The sequence below is a fragment of the Phoenix dactylifera genome, chromosome 14 (assembly GCF_051530095.1).
Source record: "Phoenix dactylifera cultivar Ajwa chromosome 14, Ajwa_hap1_PhDact_Kaust_v1.1, whole genome shotgun sequence".
In the NCBI taxonomy this organism is placed as follows: Eukaryota; Viridiplantae; Streptophyta; class Magnoliopsida; order Arecales; family Arecaceae; genus Phoenix; species Phoenix dactylifera.
In genome coordinates, this window is record NC_143203.1 from 24,246,506 (window position 1) to 24,265,732 (window position 19,227).

General features: G+C 38.2%; 1 protein-coding gene and 1 long non-coding RNA gene across 13 annotated transcripts; one reads left to right on the forward strand and one right to left on the reverse strand.

The window, feature by feature from the left end:
• Positions 1-7,136: 7,136 nt before the first annotated feature.
• Positions 7,137-18,653, reverse strand: LOC103705891 (uncharacterized). 12 transcript variants are annotated; one of them, XR_015972979.2, is made up of 5 exons: positions 17,679-18,421; positions 14,969-15,966; positions 14,637-14,854; positions 12,956-13,115; positions 7,137-8,041 (listed from the first exon to the last, which is right to left on the reverse strand). It is a non-coding gene; the product is annotated as an uncharacterized LOC103705891 (long non-coding RNA). The 12 variants fall into 12 exon arrangements; XR_015972974.2 differs by having other exon boundaries at positions 7,146-8,041; positions 12,298-13,115; positions 17,679-18,426; XR_015972978.2 differs by lacking the exon at positions 7,137-8,041 and adding an exon at positions 9,547-10,581.
• On the forward strand, positions 10,578-12,045 carry LOC103705893 (NAC domain-containing protein 68-like). The gene is made up of 3 exons (XM_008789777.4): positions 10,578-10,886; positions 10,993-11,273; positions 11,368-12,045. Exons 1-3 carry the CDS (start codon positions 10,709-10,711, stop codon positions 11,815-11,817), a joined length of 909 nt encoding a protein of 302 aa, XP_008787999.1. The 5' UTR covers positions 10,578-10,708; the 3' UTR covers positions 11,818-12,045.
• Positions 18,654-19,227: the final 574 nt, after the last annotated feature.

Genomic DNA, 19,227 nt, shown 5'->3' on the forward strand with positions numbered 1-19,227 from the left:
CTCCTCTCCTCTTTCCACGAACCAAATGAATCCTCAAGGTAATCTCTGGTTGGTGAGGCTGATCCTACACAAATTCTCATTAAAGATTGCAGCTCTTTAGCTCTCAGACGTCTGCTTGTTAGTTCAGAAGCATTCAACCAGCCTACATACCTGCTGGTTGCTACCTAGAACTTAGGTGGTCGAGATACACATATCAGAACTAATGCAACGGATCCCATCTCACTCGTATATAGAGCCTGTTTAGTTAGATATAAATGGGCGAAGCAGGAGGCCAGTTCACTGAATGGGTTTCCCTATTTCTGACTTTGTTTTTTTTCCTCTTTTAAATGCGGCCAAATGGGAACTCAGTTCAGCTTCACTTCAACCCAACCGAACACTTGAAGTGGCCAACCAAAACTTAGTTCGGATGTCCAAGTATAGGCAATCAAAAAAAACTCTAAATAGTCATACTATGGCCATGTTTTGTAGCCAACCAAAGCAATGCAAGAGTACACGTGAATTTTCTATATGGACTACTCCAGCTGCTTCGATGTTTCATATGGAAGTTGGAATTCGATGTTTCGAATTACAGGTAGCCATTTATAACAATCTAGAGATATTACTATTAGCATATGATTAAAAAGTAATGCACATAAAATATTGAGTTTTGCAAACGACTGTTTCATTCCCTTTTCAATTAGTGATTTTAATATCAAATTTTCGTTCCTAAGCTAATTCTCTGTAATATAAAACATGACCACTATGGTTGCCTGCATCTTTGACTAGTCCATTCATGAAGCTATATTAGGGTTCTGTTCTCTGGAGAAACACTACAGAAGGGTTTGATCAATAATTTATTGTAAGGTGCATTTTCTAACTTGGAAGAATCTACATGTTTTTAGTAGAGAAACTGCAAATGTGAATCCTACACCAGCAACTTTGTTAATGATGTAGACTTGCTAGAATCAATACTTGTAAAATATTGACTAACCAGTTTTGACTGGTTTACTTTCTTTTCTAGGGGCTTATGATGGCTACCTTTCACTCTTGAGCTACTCCCATGCATTTGTTTTCTCTTTCTATACAAAGCTGTGTGATTACGGCATCAAGCATGATCGCTAGCCTAAGTTTGACTATCTTATAGATTGTTCTAAAAGAACTGATGATTAGGTATAGATAAATTTCCTAAGATTGGGAAATGGGCATCGGAGTTAGGCTCAACTTGAGAGTGGAGACCAATAATTTAAGGCTCTCAGCATGGTCAGGTTCTCATAGTATATACTAAGAGATAATAAGTATATGTCTTTCTTTGGGGATGGAAACATGAACATTTTTCCTTTTTTTTTTTGATCATATATAGAGGCTAGAAGGAGCCACCCAGCTTTTATTATTAAAGATAAAAGAATTTATATTTAAGAAGAGAGAACGTGCTTAGTTAGAGAGACAAAGAGATGAATAATAAGAACTCCAATCAAAATCAAACCATAGTAAGAAAGTAGAGAATACTTTTGGTTTTGCTCCAAATTCTCTTGAAAGTCGATAGCTTTTTTTGATTGCATAGAATAGACAACTCATTGAAATTTTGAAGACCAGCATAAGCAATAGAAGAAGTGATGGAGGATTGCTTGTTAAGAAAAATTTGAGCATTTATCTCTTGCCAAACAGCCCAGATCGTCGCCACGAACAACATGAGAATAATAGGCTGAAATTGTTTTGAAAAATTTCCAAGTCTCCACTTTATATAAAAGTTCTGAAAGGAGGTCTGAGGGTGAAGATCTAGAACTCTAAGAGAGCAGCATATCCCTTTCCAAATGGCAAAATATTAAACATGAGCAAATATTAAAAATGACATAATGCCCTTTTCTTTCCACTGTTTTCATGTGCATCCATCCTACTTGAAGATTTCCTTCCTGAGATATATAGAATAAGGTCAGAAAGGGAAGCGAAAGCAAGAGTGCTATTCTTCTGTATTATTATATATGATTCCTAGATTCATCTGGGGAGATTGATGTAGCTTTTCGTACTTAGGCGACTTTATGTCACATGTGATGTCGGAAACCGATTTCATTTCTTGGAGCCTGTTCTTTCTCCTTCCTTTAGATAACTCATGGACCCTACAAATATCTGATATGTAAAGAATGTATGTCTTTTGAGAAAAATATGCAAACAAATGTCATGGCAACAGATTCATGTCCTAATTTTTAGCAATGGAATGCCCCTTTTTTAGGCTCATTTGGTGAGACATACCTTTAGCAAGGCCTCGTTTACACCTTAACTAGTTAGAAAAATATATTCATAAGCATACTGTGAGGACCAGTGCGGGCGTATGTTTAGCCTTATATCAGTTATTCGCTGAAAAGATTTTGGGTATTTATATAGAATTAAGAAACTTAAATAATACCTCCCAGCTAGCTATTTAGAATGAGGTCTTGGGCTGTTACAAATAGTATCAGAGCGAACCCAACCCATAGCCTATGTATACTAGAGGACACTGCATCATAAAACTATTGGAACAGACCATGGACCGATTATGGTGCTTATGATTAGATTTGAATAGTTTTGAATCCTTAGTCTAATGAGAACGTTGTGACTTAAACAAAGAGAGTATGTAAGGATCCGTGCGATTGTGTATTTAATCTCGCATCAGTTATTTACTGGATAAATTTTGGATACTTATATAGATTTTTAGCTAACTATTTTGGATTAGATGTTGGATTGTTACATGCACATTATAAACCTTGTCTTTCGTATTGGTCTGCCTCAAGATCTAATTCACCGGTAGAAATGCTCATCTTTTCAAGTCCAAAAGTATCGCTAAAGCATGCTTTTGTAAGTTCAACTTTTTCTTGTATTTTTTAGCTTATTTTAATGAATGCGTGGGACTTTTAACCCTCCTCACACCTCGGAAAAAGTATCACAAAGGCATGTCTCACAATCTTGATCCAAGTCTTTCTGTTATCGGTCACTTCTCTCTTCCTTTAGATTGCTTAAAATATTCTTCACAAAAAAGGTGGCTGCTGCAGTTCCACATGAATTTGTTTCCGTATCATTATGTGTGGAGTTTATAGGCCATAGAAAGCTAAAATGGAGATCCTTTTCCTCCACCCCAGAAAAAGATCCTCCAATTCACCATGCACGTTTTATTTGGGCTAGCCAGGGTATAAAGGCAGAGTCTCCGCGGCCAAACTAACTTAATTATTGTAGGATACCATTTAAATACAAATTAATGTACTCTTATATATATATTTTTTGTAATCCTAAAATAAACAAGTAGTTAAATGTTATATTGAAAGCTAGGATTTATAAAAAAATCTTATACTCTATTAATCTCTAATTTTTTACATAAGAAAGTTTTACGGCATGTCTGCTCGTGGACAAAGATCGACAGACTGAACTACAAAAATATATTATAATTTTGTTCTTTTCTCTTTTTTCTTTGGTTTTTTTATTACAAATATTGCAATATGCATATTCCTTATAGTCGTATGCTTTATTCTTATTTTATCTAATAAGCATATGTTTGCTGGCGACATATACTTTCTATAGTGTTAGTATATTAGATTATAGTGTTTGCTTTGAGTATTGTACAATATAATGCTGTGCAAGATGATGAGATGTTGTCATATTTATCATTATCTAATTTGATGGGAGGAATACCTACTGCTCATATAAAAAATAAAAAAATGAAAACACAAAGTAAAACAAATATCCTTTGAAATAATAATATACACTTTTCAACAAATGCATCTTATTTAATTTCTCATGTAAAAATAGCATAGTACATAAATGGTTATGGGTAACTCTAAGTGGGCCATGGCGTTGGGCTCTCGCCCGACCCGTGTACTATAGTTAGGCCCGTAAAGCGGGTTTTAGGCAAACGGATTTTTAGGGGAAAGAAAGCATAGGGAGGAAAGATGTCAAAACCTTTGCTTGTGCAAGGAGAATGAACAAACTAATTGACTTTGAAAACGGATGATGGTAGATATGCTTTCAAACCTAACTTATGATTAGAAGAAAGTGGACCACCTTCTTGCATCAACTTGTACTCCAAACCAAAGAATAATCTTAATAAACATCTTCTCACAATCAATGATAACAAGTCATCCTTATCCTCCTTGAATTCAAAGCAAGGAAGCCTACTTGTTTTCTATGAAACTTACAGTAATATTGACTAGAATCTAGGACTTATGATGCTTCTAGTGCAGCTAAACATTCTAAATTCTATTGACAGGTATGTAGTTGCAGCGTGGTTTGCGGCATCTTCAGCAGTAGTTTTCCACGTGCGACCGCACTGACTTCTACTAGATTTTTTGCTTCCCAAGTCTAAATCTTGGATTCATGTTTCAGCTATTTGGTAGATAGATTCCTTAGCAATGCCAGTCCATGACTTTTGAGACAATTTCAGGATCATGACGTAGAAGTAACGCAGATTACACGGTTGGGTGGCTCACAAGTCCAGTCTTAAAAATTTCAAGCTCTTGCAACTGGAAATGGTTATGGGTGGAAGGATCGGATTCATTTTTATCTAGGTGAAAGTTTAGAGCAACATAAGTTTGAAATATCTTTGCTCTTCCTTGTCCCACTGAGATTTTGATTTGCTCTGTGGCTCCAATTGAGATGCGAGACCACTAATATTCTCTGATCTCCATTTTGAGTCCCTTGGAAGGACCTTACTCCTCAAAAAGATTGGAACGTGGCCCTCTCTCATTTCAAGCGTGCATGACCTTTGCAACTGAAGGAGATAGGACTGTAAAGATTTGATAGCTTTCTAGTGGTGAATGGAGTGAAGGATTGTGGCCAGTGGCATTAATCAACCATGACATTAGTCAGTATTCTGACCGCAGCTCAAAAGGTGACCGAAAGGTGAAGGGTGGTGTGTCAAGTAACTTGCTCTGATGAACTAGTTGTGAGCTTCGTAGGGTTGTCCCTTCTAAGAACATATTCTACTAATCTTTTCATTTGGTCAATCAACCCGACTACCAAAGAGACGAGATCTAATGCAACGATACATGTCTCTGAAAGCAAGAGAACTAGTGTACATTTAACAGGGCATTAATGGAGTACCCAACAAAAACTTCGGCAATTCATGAGAGCGGCAGTTAATGGACTGGCTGGGATTTGAGGCCCAGCCCCAAGCTTTTCAGATAAAACTGATGTTAGCCCATGGTTTCCCAGGCGACACAAAACCAGTCTCTTTTTAAAGTGTTTAAAGAGCCCACCTCTTTTTACCAAGGACCGAGGTAGGTCAATCGGTGCCAAAGTAGCATCAGTCCAATGAATATTGCAGCGGGTATATTGGGCATATGAGTAGATTCATTCCATTTTAGAGGAGAGCATATGAAAATAGGTGCCCGATTTTTTCTTTCCTTGCGTCCCTAGCCATCAGCCGAGAGTTTCAGATTTACTACCGGTAAGATCAATTTATCCACGATCAAATTATATTTCTTCCCTGCACCATTGCCGATATGAATTCAATGTTAATAAAACAAATTTAAGTAAAAAGAGCTTGGGTTGGAAATTTGGATGAAAAAAAAAAAACGAAAGAGGTAAAGTAAAGAAAAATTCTTGCATTTATTCAATCGATAGAGATACAATAAGCAAGATTAACTCTTTGTTGATGGATTCCTGTAACAAACAAAACAAGAAAAAAAGATTAATTAATAGGCGGAATTGGCATCCTACTGTGAGAGGAAAGCGGGTGCACAAGAATAGCTTCCAACCCTTGCTTAGAAAGTAAAAAGAAATGAGAGCTAGTAACCCCTTTTCAATAGAAAGGAATAGCCAAACGAATCCAGCTCGCTGGTGCCACTTTTTCCATTTCTCTAAGCCCATGAAACGATTTAGCAGGTAAGCATAGCCTGGCCCAGGTCTACCTCATCCTAATGATCTATGGAAATTCTAGTTCAACATAAGGCTTGTTGCACCTTGTTAATTGAAGCAAATATTTTTTTTGTTTTATCAGCCAAAAGTTGATTGTTCTTGATAATATCATAATTGACAAATTATTTTTTTCCTTCATTCAGAGTAATAATCCTTAGAAAAATTTAATGCTTGATATCATTGTGCTGGTTAGGCTTGGTAACAAGGCCTATTAAAAGTCCATTATTTAACAGGCTGAAAAATTCCAGTGAAGATCAAATACAAAGATAATTTGCCCCATCTAGGCCCCACGAGCCCCATTTCCACCCCTTTTTACTATCTCATTTGATTTTTACTTTTTCTTATAGTAGAGAGCCTCATTCAATTTTACTATGTACTTCATATAAAATCCGTCTGCAACAAAAGCTAAACGGCACCAATCATATTCGTAAGTTCTTATTAGAATATTTAAAGATGATGGAATTGTTTACAGATGGGTTAATAACAAATGGCCCTGTTAACTGTTGTGCTTGCCCAGCTAGCCCAGATACATAGCTAGCTGGAATATTTTTAGAAGAAGATTGAACTAACCTTCTCATGTCTGATAATCCCCCTTCATCCAATAAATAGTAGCCATCTCATTAGGACGAACAATATATATGAAATGTAAAGGAAAAGTGTGGCTATGAACCGCCAATTATTATAATATAATCGAAGATTAATCGAAGAGATTGTATCAAAAAGAACAAAAAAAGGTGAAAAAAAAGAAGATTGAGGCTGCATTTGGTGTCATTGTCATTTTTCTTCTTTAAAAAATATAGAAACTGAAATTCTATATTTTTCATATTTTTGACAATAGAAAATATGTTTGAAAAAGAACAAAGAAAATCTTGACATCAGATGGAGAGGCAATCGAGAGAGCGGCGGGGAAAAAAAGTAGGGATGGAGCCAGCGACACGATAAGAGATGAGGGATAGCTCGGCATCGAGCAGAGAAATAATCAATAAAATCTAGGGAGCCAATGTGGTAGGGCAGGAATAATAAGGCTAGAAACAAGATTGGGTGGAAGGAGAGAGGTTGCAAAGAGAAAGGTAAAAACTTACTTTTAAAAAAATTAGAAGTGAATTTTTTCACCTTCACTTTTTCTTAGAAATAATGAAAGTTATTAAAAAAATAAAAATATGATAACAAAACATATTTTCTACATTGAATTCCTTATTTCTGTTTATAAAAAATAGGAAAAAAGTACCAAATAGGCCTTGAATATCTTGATCATACGATAATTTTGTTCAACAGAGGAGAGGAGTAAAATGCTAGAGGAAAATTTAAAAAGGACGACTTTGATTTTTTCTTATGTAAAACCTGTCTATCTAGCAACAGGTTAGAGTTATTGACAATCCCTATTGGGTTTAATGTTCTGAATTTCATGAGATGTTAATTTTGGTCATTAAAACAGGGGAAGAGGAAAGTGTGAGTTCATATCATCTGCCATCTGCAAGGATGAATGTTTGATGTGCCTGAATATGAAATGTTTGGAATTCTTTTGTTTTTGAAGATTAAATGTTTTGGAAAAATTGAATGCACTAAATCAGTCGGTTAGCACCCTTTAATGGCTGAAAGAAGACATGGGGTTAGGATTCAGACGGTAGCATTCCGACTCCATTTTCTAGAAAAGAAAAGCAGAATTCTTCACATTTTTAATGCAAAAATTACACAAGCATGCACCATGTAGAAGGCTTGCATCAGTCCTAGAATGGAATTGTCATGACACGTCAAAGAAAGCCTCAACCAAGCTGGGATAAGGATTGATGAACACTGTAACAGTACTAAGAAAGCATCCATCTTACCTTACCAATCCTTGGCCGGTAACTCGATTCTTGATCCCTTTGGATCCTTGGTAATTCTTGAAAGAGTGACCACCATGCGGGAGGAGACAAGGTGATAAACTCCAACGTACCGCCCATTGACGCACTGAGATCGACCTTAAAAGACAGCACTCGAGAAGCATTTTTCTCGCCTTCAACGCTTGCATTTATTCACCTGCCTTCCAACACCGATCCAATCCACATAATTCCAACCTCAAGCGACAAACTGAGACCATAAAAGCAGCACTGAAGACGCATCCGTCACCTTCAATGCTTTCTTTTTTTTTTTTTTTTTTGCACATGGCTTCCAATTCTGATCCACTCCAACCTGAAATCACCTGCATGGAGAGCACATACCTCAGACAAGGCTCAGCCAAGCCCGACAATGGTTGGCCCTCAAAAACATCTAGAGATTGTTCTTTTTTAAACTTTTGTAAGATATACAAAGAAATATCATTCTACCAAAACCTTTTTTTTTTTTGTTTCTGCGCATGCTGTTGAGAAGTTGGCTAAGACTGAACACGTGTACCTCCTACTTCGAGATATTTAAGTTATGATGAGTGATGAAGTGGTCTTTCGGACTAGGCATGCATTTAGAGAAGCTAACGGAGTCGCGGACTTAATGGCCTCTTATATAGCCTGTCACTCTAGAGGTATCCCATGGGCCAAAGAGAAAGAGTTGCCCAGAGCACTTCGATACTTGTTGTTCTTTGATTTTATTGAATCGATGTATCCATATTCGAACTCTATGAAGCGTCTGTTTTTTTATAAATAAAATACTCGTAACTGTGGCCAGCTCAAGCTCGAGCACCATCCTCATATGATCAAACATTCTAGAAGTATTCGCCTTGGCTCATTTGTACCACCAAAATATCAAAAATTTTCTAAGCAATCCAAATCATTTAACAAATAAGTCACGAATTGGTAGGTGACAGGTCAGCGTCGGCTGTAGTGATGGTGACTCGCTGGCCACCCACGTGTCATGCCGGAGTCGAGGGTCCGGCCCAAGTTGGACCCTGGTTTGTTACAGATTAGACCAAGGACCAACTGTGGCCTGCAAACCCTTTTTCTGGTTTTTTTTTCTTCCTCCGACGAAGTAACATGAGACCAAATTAGAGTTGATGGAAAAAGACCCAGATTTGTTTGTTTGTTCGTTCGTCTGCCATCATCCAATCCCTCTTCTCTCTTCCGAGCCGCCAAGATTATACTCTGATCTTGACTTTTTATTTTTCTAACACCAAGCATTAATGCCGCCGGCGCCTGCTGTTTTGACTCGGAACAGTAGAGAGTCGGCTCCAGAATCCAGACGTAGGATTACAGCCGAGTCATTTTAAAACTTGCAATAACTTACACTAGAATATTATCAGTGTCATGCAGGTGGCATATATGGAGACGAAGGACTTCCCAAGTGGAATCTTATGAAGCATTGGAGAGTATGTTCTTAAAATGTAAAATAGATATTAGAATCACGACGTTTGTCATGCCTCGGCCATCCATAATGATCAAGTCTATAAATCTTCTTTCATCAGGATTTTGTGTTTAAGATTTAAATCCATGCCAACTAGCCTTATCTCAACAAAATAACACAGTTACTGTTTTCATGGATCTACCTCATTGTATTTCTCAAATAAGGATACTAAGTGACAATCACTTCAGGAGAAAGAGATCCAAAGATAGCGAAAAGATGATTTCAATGTGAAATAGGAGGGATCATGTCAAGTTTTAGTTACAATTCTTGAATCTAAAAGGTAATTAGTTGATATTTAACATCTCTTAATGCGCACGAACAGATGTTGTTTTCTTGAAAAAGAAGATCCATTCGGCAATGAGATAATAAAATATGAGAAAAAACAAAAATAAAAAACTCTTACGAAACAATAGAGAATAGATAGTTTTCTAATCAGATATTAACCAGCATTACATAATTCCCTTTCTTGCATTCATCGTGACCCCACAAACAAAAACATTCCAGACAAATAGTTTGGCAGATCGTTCATCATTCAAGAAGAACATGTTTGTTTGAACAAGACTAATGTTGCACAGCTCAAAAAACCGACTCCATTCAAACAATTCTCCTGAAGATGTTGGATGCCTCAATTAGTTTGCAATATCGTTCTGGTTCCAGTAAGTCAGGAATTCCACTATAGTCCAACAAGAATTCTCCTCCGGCCAAAAAGGCAACTCGAAACCACAAGAATCAACTCGAAACCGAGTTAACCCAAATCGAAGACCCGTCGACACCGAGCCAACTCAAAAATCGGGTTAACCGGACTCCCTTAGCCGACAGCAGCGGTTGCTTTCCACCCAAGCAAGAGGCTGAGGTGGAGACAAAAAAACTTTTTAAACGAGGAAAGAGCTGGAAACCTCATACCGGCGCATCAACGTTGGCACTGACATCATCCCCACCGTCCCCTCCCCCAGAATCCACCGCTGGCCCCCGTGACCTGTCCCTCCCTATGTTCCCGGTTCAATGGATCCTACGTTCCAAGCCCCCATCTTTATCACGTGCCCAAGAGAGATTAGGGGAGGCGCACCAACTTTTGTCGTCCTCCGATCCCAATATAACCACCATGGTTAAAATATTTATGCGCTGTAAAGCACCGAAACGATGCTCTCCTTGAGATCCACTCGCACAAGAATTCCCGTACGAGAACTCCGAAACTTGAGCGCCATCCGTCGGATCCAGAGGGAAGACGACAGATGTGTATCGCGCATGGGAATTATTATGCGTGCGTACGTAGGATAGCGGTGTCCTTGAGATGCCGCTTTGTTGACTGTTCGAGTTTCGGCCGTCACCTCCTTTGACTCCCACCGGAGGGATGCTTCCGCGAGCCCGCGTGACGACTCCTCCTCCCATATTTATAAATCCCTCTCCCTCCTGGAAAACCTTGCATTGTCACCCAAGGGAGGAAAGAAAAAAGAGAGAGAACAAAAACTTTTGCAGCCTCCAGAGCCAATTATTTCTTTGATAGTTGCAAAGAAAAAAAAAGAAGAAGAAGATAACGATGGGAAGGAGGAGAGATGCTGAGGCCGAGCTCAACCTGCCACCCGGATTTCGGTTCCACCCGACCGACGAGGAGCTCGTCCTCCATTACCTCTGCAAGAAGGTGGCCTACCAGCCCCTGCCCGTGCCGATCATCGCCGAGGTCGATCTCTATAAGTACGACCCTTGGGAGCTTCCAGGTACTGCACCCATGCATGCATGACACCATATTCATTTCTTATGCTCATGATTCATGGCTACTGTTTGGAAAGCTTGATGCATGAGTTGTGCTCGTGATGCGAACAGACAAGGCGTTGTTCGGACGGAGGGAGTGGTATTTCTTCACCCCTCGCGATCGCAAGTACCCGAATGGCTCGAGGCCTAACAGGGCCGCCGGGAAGGGGTACTGGAAGGCGACGGGGGCCGATAAGCCCGTGGTGCCGAGGGGGAGCGCCAGGCCTCTGGGGATCAAGAAAGCGTTGGTGTTCTACTCTGGAAAGGCGCCAAGAGGACTCAAGACTGATTGGATCATGCATGAGTACAGGCTTGCCGGTACAAACCGAGCCACAAACAAGGGAAGCCTGAAGGTACGTATGTGGTGCCAATCAGAGACGCAATAAACTTTTTGGGTACTTCTCTATGGATATAAGGTCTAATGAAAAGATTCCTGAATTCATGCAGCTTGATGAATGGGTTCTATGCCGGCTGTACAACAAGAAGAACACCTGGGAGAAGATGCAACAACAAAAGGAGGAGGCATCATTTGGAGAGACGATGGATTCCTTGGATGACACCGGATCGGACAGCTTCAGGACACCCGAATCGGACATAGATAACGATGTCGTGCTCCCGGACTTCGATGATATGGGTCGGCTTGGAGCTTACCCATCCCAAGCTTCCAAAGGAATTCAAGCAGCAAGAGCCAGCAGCACAGCTGGGTCTCAGCTGCCAGCAATGGAGCAGCGTCAGAAAGAAGAGAACGAGTGGTTCATGGACTTGAAGCTGGATGACTTGCAGAGTTCGTACATGGCTTTTGGATCCGCATCTGCTCCCGATATGTTGAGCCAGGATTACTACACCTCAAACCTTCCACAACTGAGGTCGAACCAGAATGACCTGCCACCCTTTTAAAGCTGGAAATAACGGCTGTATATAAGGGTGAATGGGCAGGAGGAGGAGAATACAATCTAGTGGTAGGACAAAGTTTCAAATGAACTCTGTAGGATTCTTTTGTTTGATTTCTTCAACTCTATATAGATAAATCCATTCATGAGCAATGGGATGGTGGCTTTAATTTGTACATATGATAATGTAATTTTCTAGTAGAACTTTTGTTTGATTTAGTTTCACAAATTTCGATCATTTTCTAGTGGTAGAACTATCTTGGTTTCAATTGTAGAAACTTGCTAAACGAACTTTAGCAAGATATAGTTGGATAAACTCAACAAAGCACTGCAGATGGATCATGAGAACTCAACGGGGAATCAGCCGTGGCTTATGCCCGGAGCTATTCTTTCAGAGAAAAACACTTTACAGCATCTGCTGCATGACATGGATAGGACTTGGATCTTTGTTCAGTGATGCACATCCTACAGTAGGAACAAGTTATACCTGTGGATATCCAAAAATCCACGATAGCGTCAAGAAGATGAGCAATGCTGATTTCACGAGCGAACCTCTCCATGCTAAGTTTTCAGGATGAGGGCAAAGAAGTGAAGGCATTAGTGCATGAGCAATTATACCACCAGGAAAAAGAAAAAGCAGCAAAAACGTATGCTAAGAGATCTTTAGTGGTGTTGTATAATGGTAAAGTATAGAAATTGGTAGAATCTAAAGCAGTTAAGTGCCACCATATGAAACTTGTGGTATCAGATACAGAAGCAACAGATAAACATAAGTATAAGATCGATTAAATTTGAATGAGAACTTGAGAACTTGAAGTATGAACAAGCGAAAATGAAGATAATAGACAAAGCATATCTGTGGACAGCACAAAGATGTAGTTGCCCTTTAATTGTCAGTCCAAACATATATCTGTAACTCTGTGTTTCTTTCCTCCTCCTCTGTAATTTTTCAGCTGTAAATACTTTCTGTTCATTAAAGTTAGGGGAAGCAGTTCGCTTCCTCCATTTTCTTTCAAAAAAAAAGAAGAGAAAAGAGTGCAGGGTGAGGAAATTTCATTATTTCAAGTCACCTTAGTACCGATAAGATCATGATGCTTGATGGAGAAGCAAGAAAAATGTAAATCAGAATCATGGTTGATGGTTACCTGTTTTGACCTGAATGTGGAGAACATTATGTGTGTTGGACAATAAGGCAGTGATGTCAAGTTTCTTGAACTTCAAAAATCAATGAAGCTTCTAAACAGGCTGCGCTTGGGCCTTGTTCTCCCAAATTTCATCATATGACAATTGATACGCTACCAATAACTGCATTATATAATATAGAAATAAATGTATAAACCATCCTCGTATAATTTCAGAGAAATCTATATGGAGTATAAAGTTGATTGATTTACCAATATGTAAGTCATACCTACTCCATGGGTCATTGGACGCCTATCCATAATCTAGAAAAGTCAACCAAGCATTGGTAGAGTGAACAGACATTATTTACAACCAGGACCAGATTAGCTATATAGGGTACATAATCTCTATTTTCCTAACAGGTTCTGATATGGTCCTATAACGAGTCATTTGAACTCTGGCACCTTCAAAAGAAATGTTGCAATCAACATTTCTCAAGGATAATTCCATAAACAATAAAATTACAGCTTTTATAAACAGATACTGTCAATTGAGAACAGCTTAAAACACTTGCCTAGAGGTTTCTTCTGTTTCAATTAAGAATGCTCATAACTTCTGTAGATTATCATGAATCCATAAGGGTCCTGAAAACTTGGAAATAATAAACCTTAGGACTTTAAAATGCTCTCTAAGTAAGAAACGATATCCCTCCCAATAAAAAGCTCCCAAAATGCTAGCTCAGAAATAAACTATCCTGGGTCCTGTCACGGCTTTTAATTAGGACATACCTATCAGATGGTTACTGTCATTTTGAGATCTTGTAAGTGAGAAAAGGCCCAGATGTGGGAGAGAAATATCTGCCCTGCAGCCTGATTGAGAAGTTTTAGCACTCTGTGAATCATAATACATTACTAGGCACTCAAATGGAATGGGATATGTTCAATCTGTTTGTATATTCCAAAATCAACAATGAAGACGTTAGACATTTTAACTGTTTTGTACAAATGTAGACACATAAGGGATATATAAGGTTCCAACCATATTTGAATCCAGATCCTGGTCAAGAAAATCCACAATCAGGTCTCAACATCAATTTATGCACACAAGCATATTACATATGTATACACACAGTATATATATCCACAATAAATGAACGCACTGTTTTAACAAGGACTTTGAGACACTTCACTCCACCATATTTAATCCGCCCTCGGTCTTATCTACTTCACCATCCAAAGTGAGTTGATATTGAGACTCTGACGACCATCTAAAAGGCACAATCACACATATTGTATACCTGTGGGATAGAACTCATCAATTTTCATCATTCTTTTCCCTGAACCACTATCCTGCTCATATTCACGTATGTTTACATCGCACACACGCACACAAACATATTACTCATATCTCATCTGTGTGCCATATTCTTCTCTACCAAATGTGTATTTTTGGCTCCAATGTTTTTTTGATATAAATTAGTGTATCCACATCCGTCAACAAAAGCAGTCATGAATATGACTATGCATGTACTCACCTTTATTTGCTATATTGATACTCCTACCAACAAGGGACTTAAAACAGTAATGAATACCTTCCAGGTTCAGATTTTATAGAGAATCATCAGTGTACATAACTAGAATATCATCTCTCTTCATGTTGCAGATTTATGAATTACAAACATCTGAAACTTGTAATGTGACTCACCATTTCTGTCTAGCAAACAGCTGATGAGAACTGAATGATTAATAAGCAGTGAGTGGATCTCCCTATCCTTTACCAAAACTTGGACTGAGGATACCGATTGGCTTCCATTAACTAACACCAAGAACCTCAGTTCGAATTCTAGCAACTCCAGGGCACCCAGAAAAAGGTAAGTTCATCCATTCTGAAAGTAGCAAATTGGCCATCAATTTCCATTCCAGCTACAAATCCAGTTTAAAAAGATGTTAGGAAAAATGAGATGCCTCTGCATAGTTATGGCCAGTTTCCAGCTTTATTTCAGGTGAAATTCTCTAACCATGTCAAAAAAGACAAACCTGGCAAGCATCTTGTAGAGCGATTAGGCACCCTCTGTTTCAGGTAGAAAAGAATCATACTTAGTGCCACAATCATAAAGCACCCAAATGAATGTTCCAGGCTTCACCCTGAAAGTTTTGTCTGCCCACTAGTTAGAAGATGAAATCCACCGCACTATTGCAACCGACTTCCCATCATTACCAATATTTACAGAGTAACCAATAAACTTCATGTCAGGGTCAAAAATATTCATTATGGAACTTCATGATATTAATACATTCTTGAAAGTCAAATCCACATATGAGATTAAATTGTGCCATTTGCAGAAACCTAACTTCCAAATAAAGTATAGAATTAACAATCAACGTGCTTTTAATAAGCTTAACACAAATTCATGCTTAAGCCCCATGATGAGTGCTTGAAAATAGATAATGGAAATCATAAGCCCACACTATTCCTTTATCTTTTCCAAGCGTGATGTAAATCTAATTAATAGTCTTCAATAAATCCCCTCTTAGACAAAGAATAGAATACTGTGTTAAGAAGACCAAGGCTCGCATATCTACTGCTGTTTCCACCTAAGACTATGGCATGAATTGCCTATATACATTTAATCTCTCATGAAGTCCTTGATGTACATAACCTTTTACTCAATATGGAAATCATAGTGGAGATGACAAACATTTGAAACTTTATTTATCTTCAATGATGGATGTATAAACTCATCAAATATTTTACCATAAGTGCACTCATGAGTATTCTCATGAAAACCATTCACAACCATAGAATGTGTACCGACAAGCTTCAAATGTATGGCACTCAATTCTTAACCATTGGTGACTTAAAATAGATGTCCGTTATGCAAAAGATAACGAGAACCTCCAATATCTTTAAACCGCAACATAAACTTTAAAAAAAATTATAAATTACCTTTTACATGTCCATCTAGATGTAAAAATAGCTCGAATTCTGAGATGGGGATTCATGCTGCTTCATACAACCTTGCATAGTGTGGTTGCTGAAAGACATTTCAAGATCATCTATGACTTGCATATTTAAAAACCATGGCTGGTTCCTTTTTCAAAGTAAATGGACCAAGTTTTTCAATGAACAAATGTTTCAATGAATATATAAAATTCTAGAAGAAACCAGCATTCATGAATGTGTATAGGCCAAGAAACATATTTATATCACAGATAAGACAACACAATCGGCATATGGACATGTAGAGTATTGCTGAAATTTAGGGAAAGTTTCTCTTGGTACAGGGCTCTCATAACCTTCCAAAAAGGTCCTCCATAGTCCCCATAAGATTGCTTGGTTTCTCACACACAGAAAGAAACCTCCTTCCTTAAGATTCAATTGAGTTGGAACTAAAAAGGATGTAGCATTTGTAAATAAAGGTATTTTTGAAGATCTTATACCAGTCTTTTGAACTCATATTTGGTAAAATTTATAAGATAGCTGACAAGTGAGGTAGCTCACGCCAAGTACAAGACCAAACTCAAAGTACAAGTGTACAACAAGCATATGTAACTATTCATTGGTCTTCACCAACTTCATTGGATACTTTTGCCAAGAGTTGCTTGAACAGAGATCATAGCCTTTACCTTACTTCTTGCAAAAGGAAAGATTCAATAAGAAAAGTGGATGTTTTCCCTACCTCTGCTTTCTTAAGCTGTGAAGCATCTTTCATAGACTTTGAAGTGACCTCTTTCCCAATGAGAACAGAAATTTTGGCATAAGCAACATGACGGATACTTTTCAAAAGATGCTATGGTCCTATCTAGTGAAAACAATCTATAACTTTCATAACAACATTACATCGCACTAAAGTCTGGCCACGACCTTGAGATGACAACATCGCAGAGATATTTTATGTAATTGCGATTCTATTGTTACATAAGCGACGTGATAAATCCAAAAATGCATCATGATATTGGAGCCCACAGAAACATGTTTGCTATCCAAATCCATCATAATTAAATGGGAAGCAGAGAGAGTGAAAAATTTGGATTCTATGAATTTTAAAAAAGGAGCTAATTAGGTGGAGTTAGGGCCTAGGATGGAAGGATATATAAGGTTTCGAGTGAAAAGTACTTCTAAATACCTAAATTACAGAAGTTATAATTCATCTTTCTGAATTTTATAGCATTAAGAGGGCTCAGAATCTTTGGTTTGAATCCTCAGCTGGAAAAGCAAATCCTTGACTCTTAAAGATTCTACCATCCTTCTTTTCCAAACATCCAAAGAAGCACCTCTGTAATGCAAATAGATAAATTTGTTTATTATCAATTTAAGACATTCCCTCAATTATTATGATTTAATAACTTGACATACAAAGAAGCACCTCTGTATCGCAAATAAATAAATTTGCTAATTATCAATTTTAAGACAGTCCCTCAATTATTATTAACAAATTTAATACTTGATTTTGTCCGGTTTATTTTCCACCTTTTCCAATCTCTATTTCATAACCGTATATTCTAGGAAGTGGATGTGATGTTTTACATAGAAGTTTTATGGTGCTTAGATGTTGGAGAATAATGATCAAGAGATAATAGAAATAAGCTAATCCAAGAGAAAAGTGCACAATACACAGAACTAAGAACAGACACAAAACAGCGCTATTGATGCAAAGTAAAGATGAAGACCATTGATTTCAAGTGGAACTTTCATTCAAGTAACTACTATCCAGCAAAGAATCATATGATGATATTTCTCAACGACCTGTAGAAGAATACTTCACGCAGTTAAGTTATCCATGCCAATCAAATTGCCTCCAGATTTTGGGCCTGTTTCGTGCTTCGGTTACAAAAAATCATTCGCAGAATAAGTGATTTGAGTGCTCTTTGGGGAATTTGAGGAGAAAAACTTGGAACGGATTGTGCCAGGAGTTGTTCTTGATGGGAAGGTATTGCTTGAGCCTTGAGGAGGAGCATAGAGGGTTTGGAGAATTGGGAGGTGTAGATAAAGTATTAGGTGGAGGGAGAAGATGGGATTGAAGGAAGTGGAAGGCTGTAAGGAGAGTCGTCGACGACCAAAGGCTCTTCCACTACATGATAACAGATAACAAAAACTTCCAATGGATTAATGGATGATGAAGTAATTATAGCTTGGGAAAGCTCACCTTTGGGAAAGAGGAAGATTGAAAAGAAAACCGTGGGTTTCCGCAAAGCAGAGCCCGCAGAGATGCTTCAGCGATAAAACTGGAAGGCAAAGGAGAGCAGAGAGCAGAGAGCAGAGAGCAGAGAGCAGTTAGAAAGAAGGAAGAGGGGTCAAGTCGGGTTTGGGTAGCCCGACCCGAATCTCCGGCAGGTTAACAGTCCTAGAGGCTAGAGTACGGATCCGCTGCCGGATTTGGTTAAATCGACCCGGATCCAACCTGGATACGGAGGGTGGAAGGGAACGCGGAGGAAGGGGATAAAGCGAAGCGAGGGAAAGGAGGAGGGATCGGAAGGAGAGTCGGGGTTGCTTCTTTCGCGCGAAAGAAGGATTCGCCCTCCTTCGGGCGAATCCACCGTTGGACCATCCACTGGTCACTTTGAGAGCTGTGCGGGCTGATGAATGACCAGTTCGGATCGCTTTGAAAGCTGTGCGATGGGTGATCTGACGGTGATTTGCACGAAGGAAGGCGAATCCTTCTTTTGTGCAAAAGATACAACCCCAATCCGGGGAGAAGGTTATGTGAGGCAAAGAGAGACGGTGATCAGGAGAGAAGGGTTTTACGGTATATTTAGTAAGGGACACGTGCATTGCACGTGCAAGTGTGCAATTTAAGCTCCTGTGTTTTTTTATCTTTATATGATTTGTTTATATCAGTAAAAGTCATGTAAAGTAACATAGATATATTATTTGAATAAATGAGATTGCAATACAAGGTTTAAAATATATGATCTTATTTGATTATGCCACTATTCACAATTTTCTTAAAAGAAGTTAACTTTTAAATTGCAATTTTTGTGATCATAAATCAGAGTTTTTTTAAGGCTAATATTCCTTCTCTATCCTTTAGTTACCATTAGGATGAAATGCACTATTATTTGCCCAACCAAGTTTGTGAAAACAATTGTTATTTACCAAAAAACGTGTGCTTTTAAAATCTGTTAGTATTAAACTACTGGATATCATAATAACAATATAACATTGTAATAGAATATAACAAGTGACAATGGAAGAATAACAATATTATTTTCCAAATTATTATTCACTTGATTAAAAAAAATATTATGCTTTAGATTGTATGATCTCTTTTCTGGAGGAAAATAGGTATAAAAAT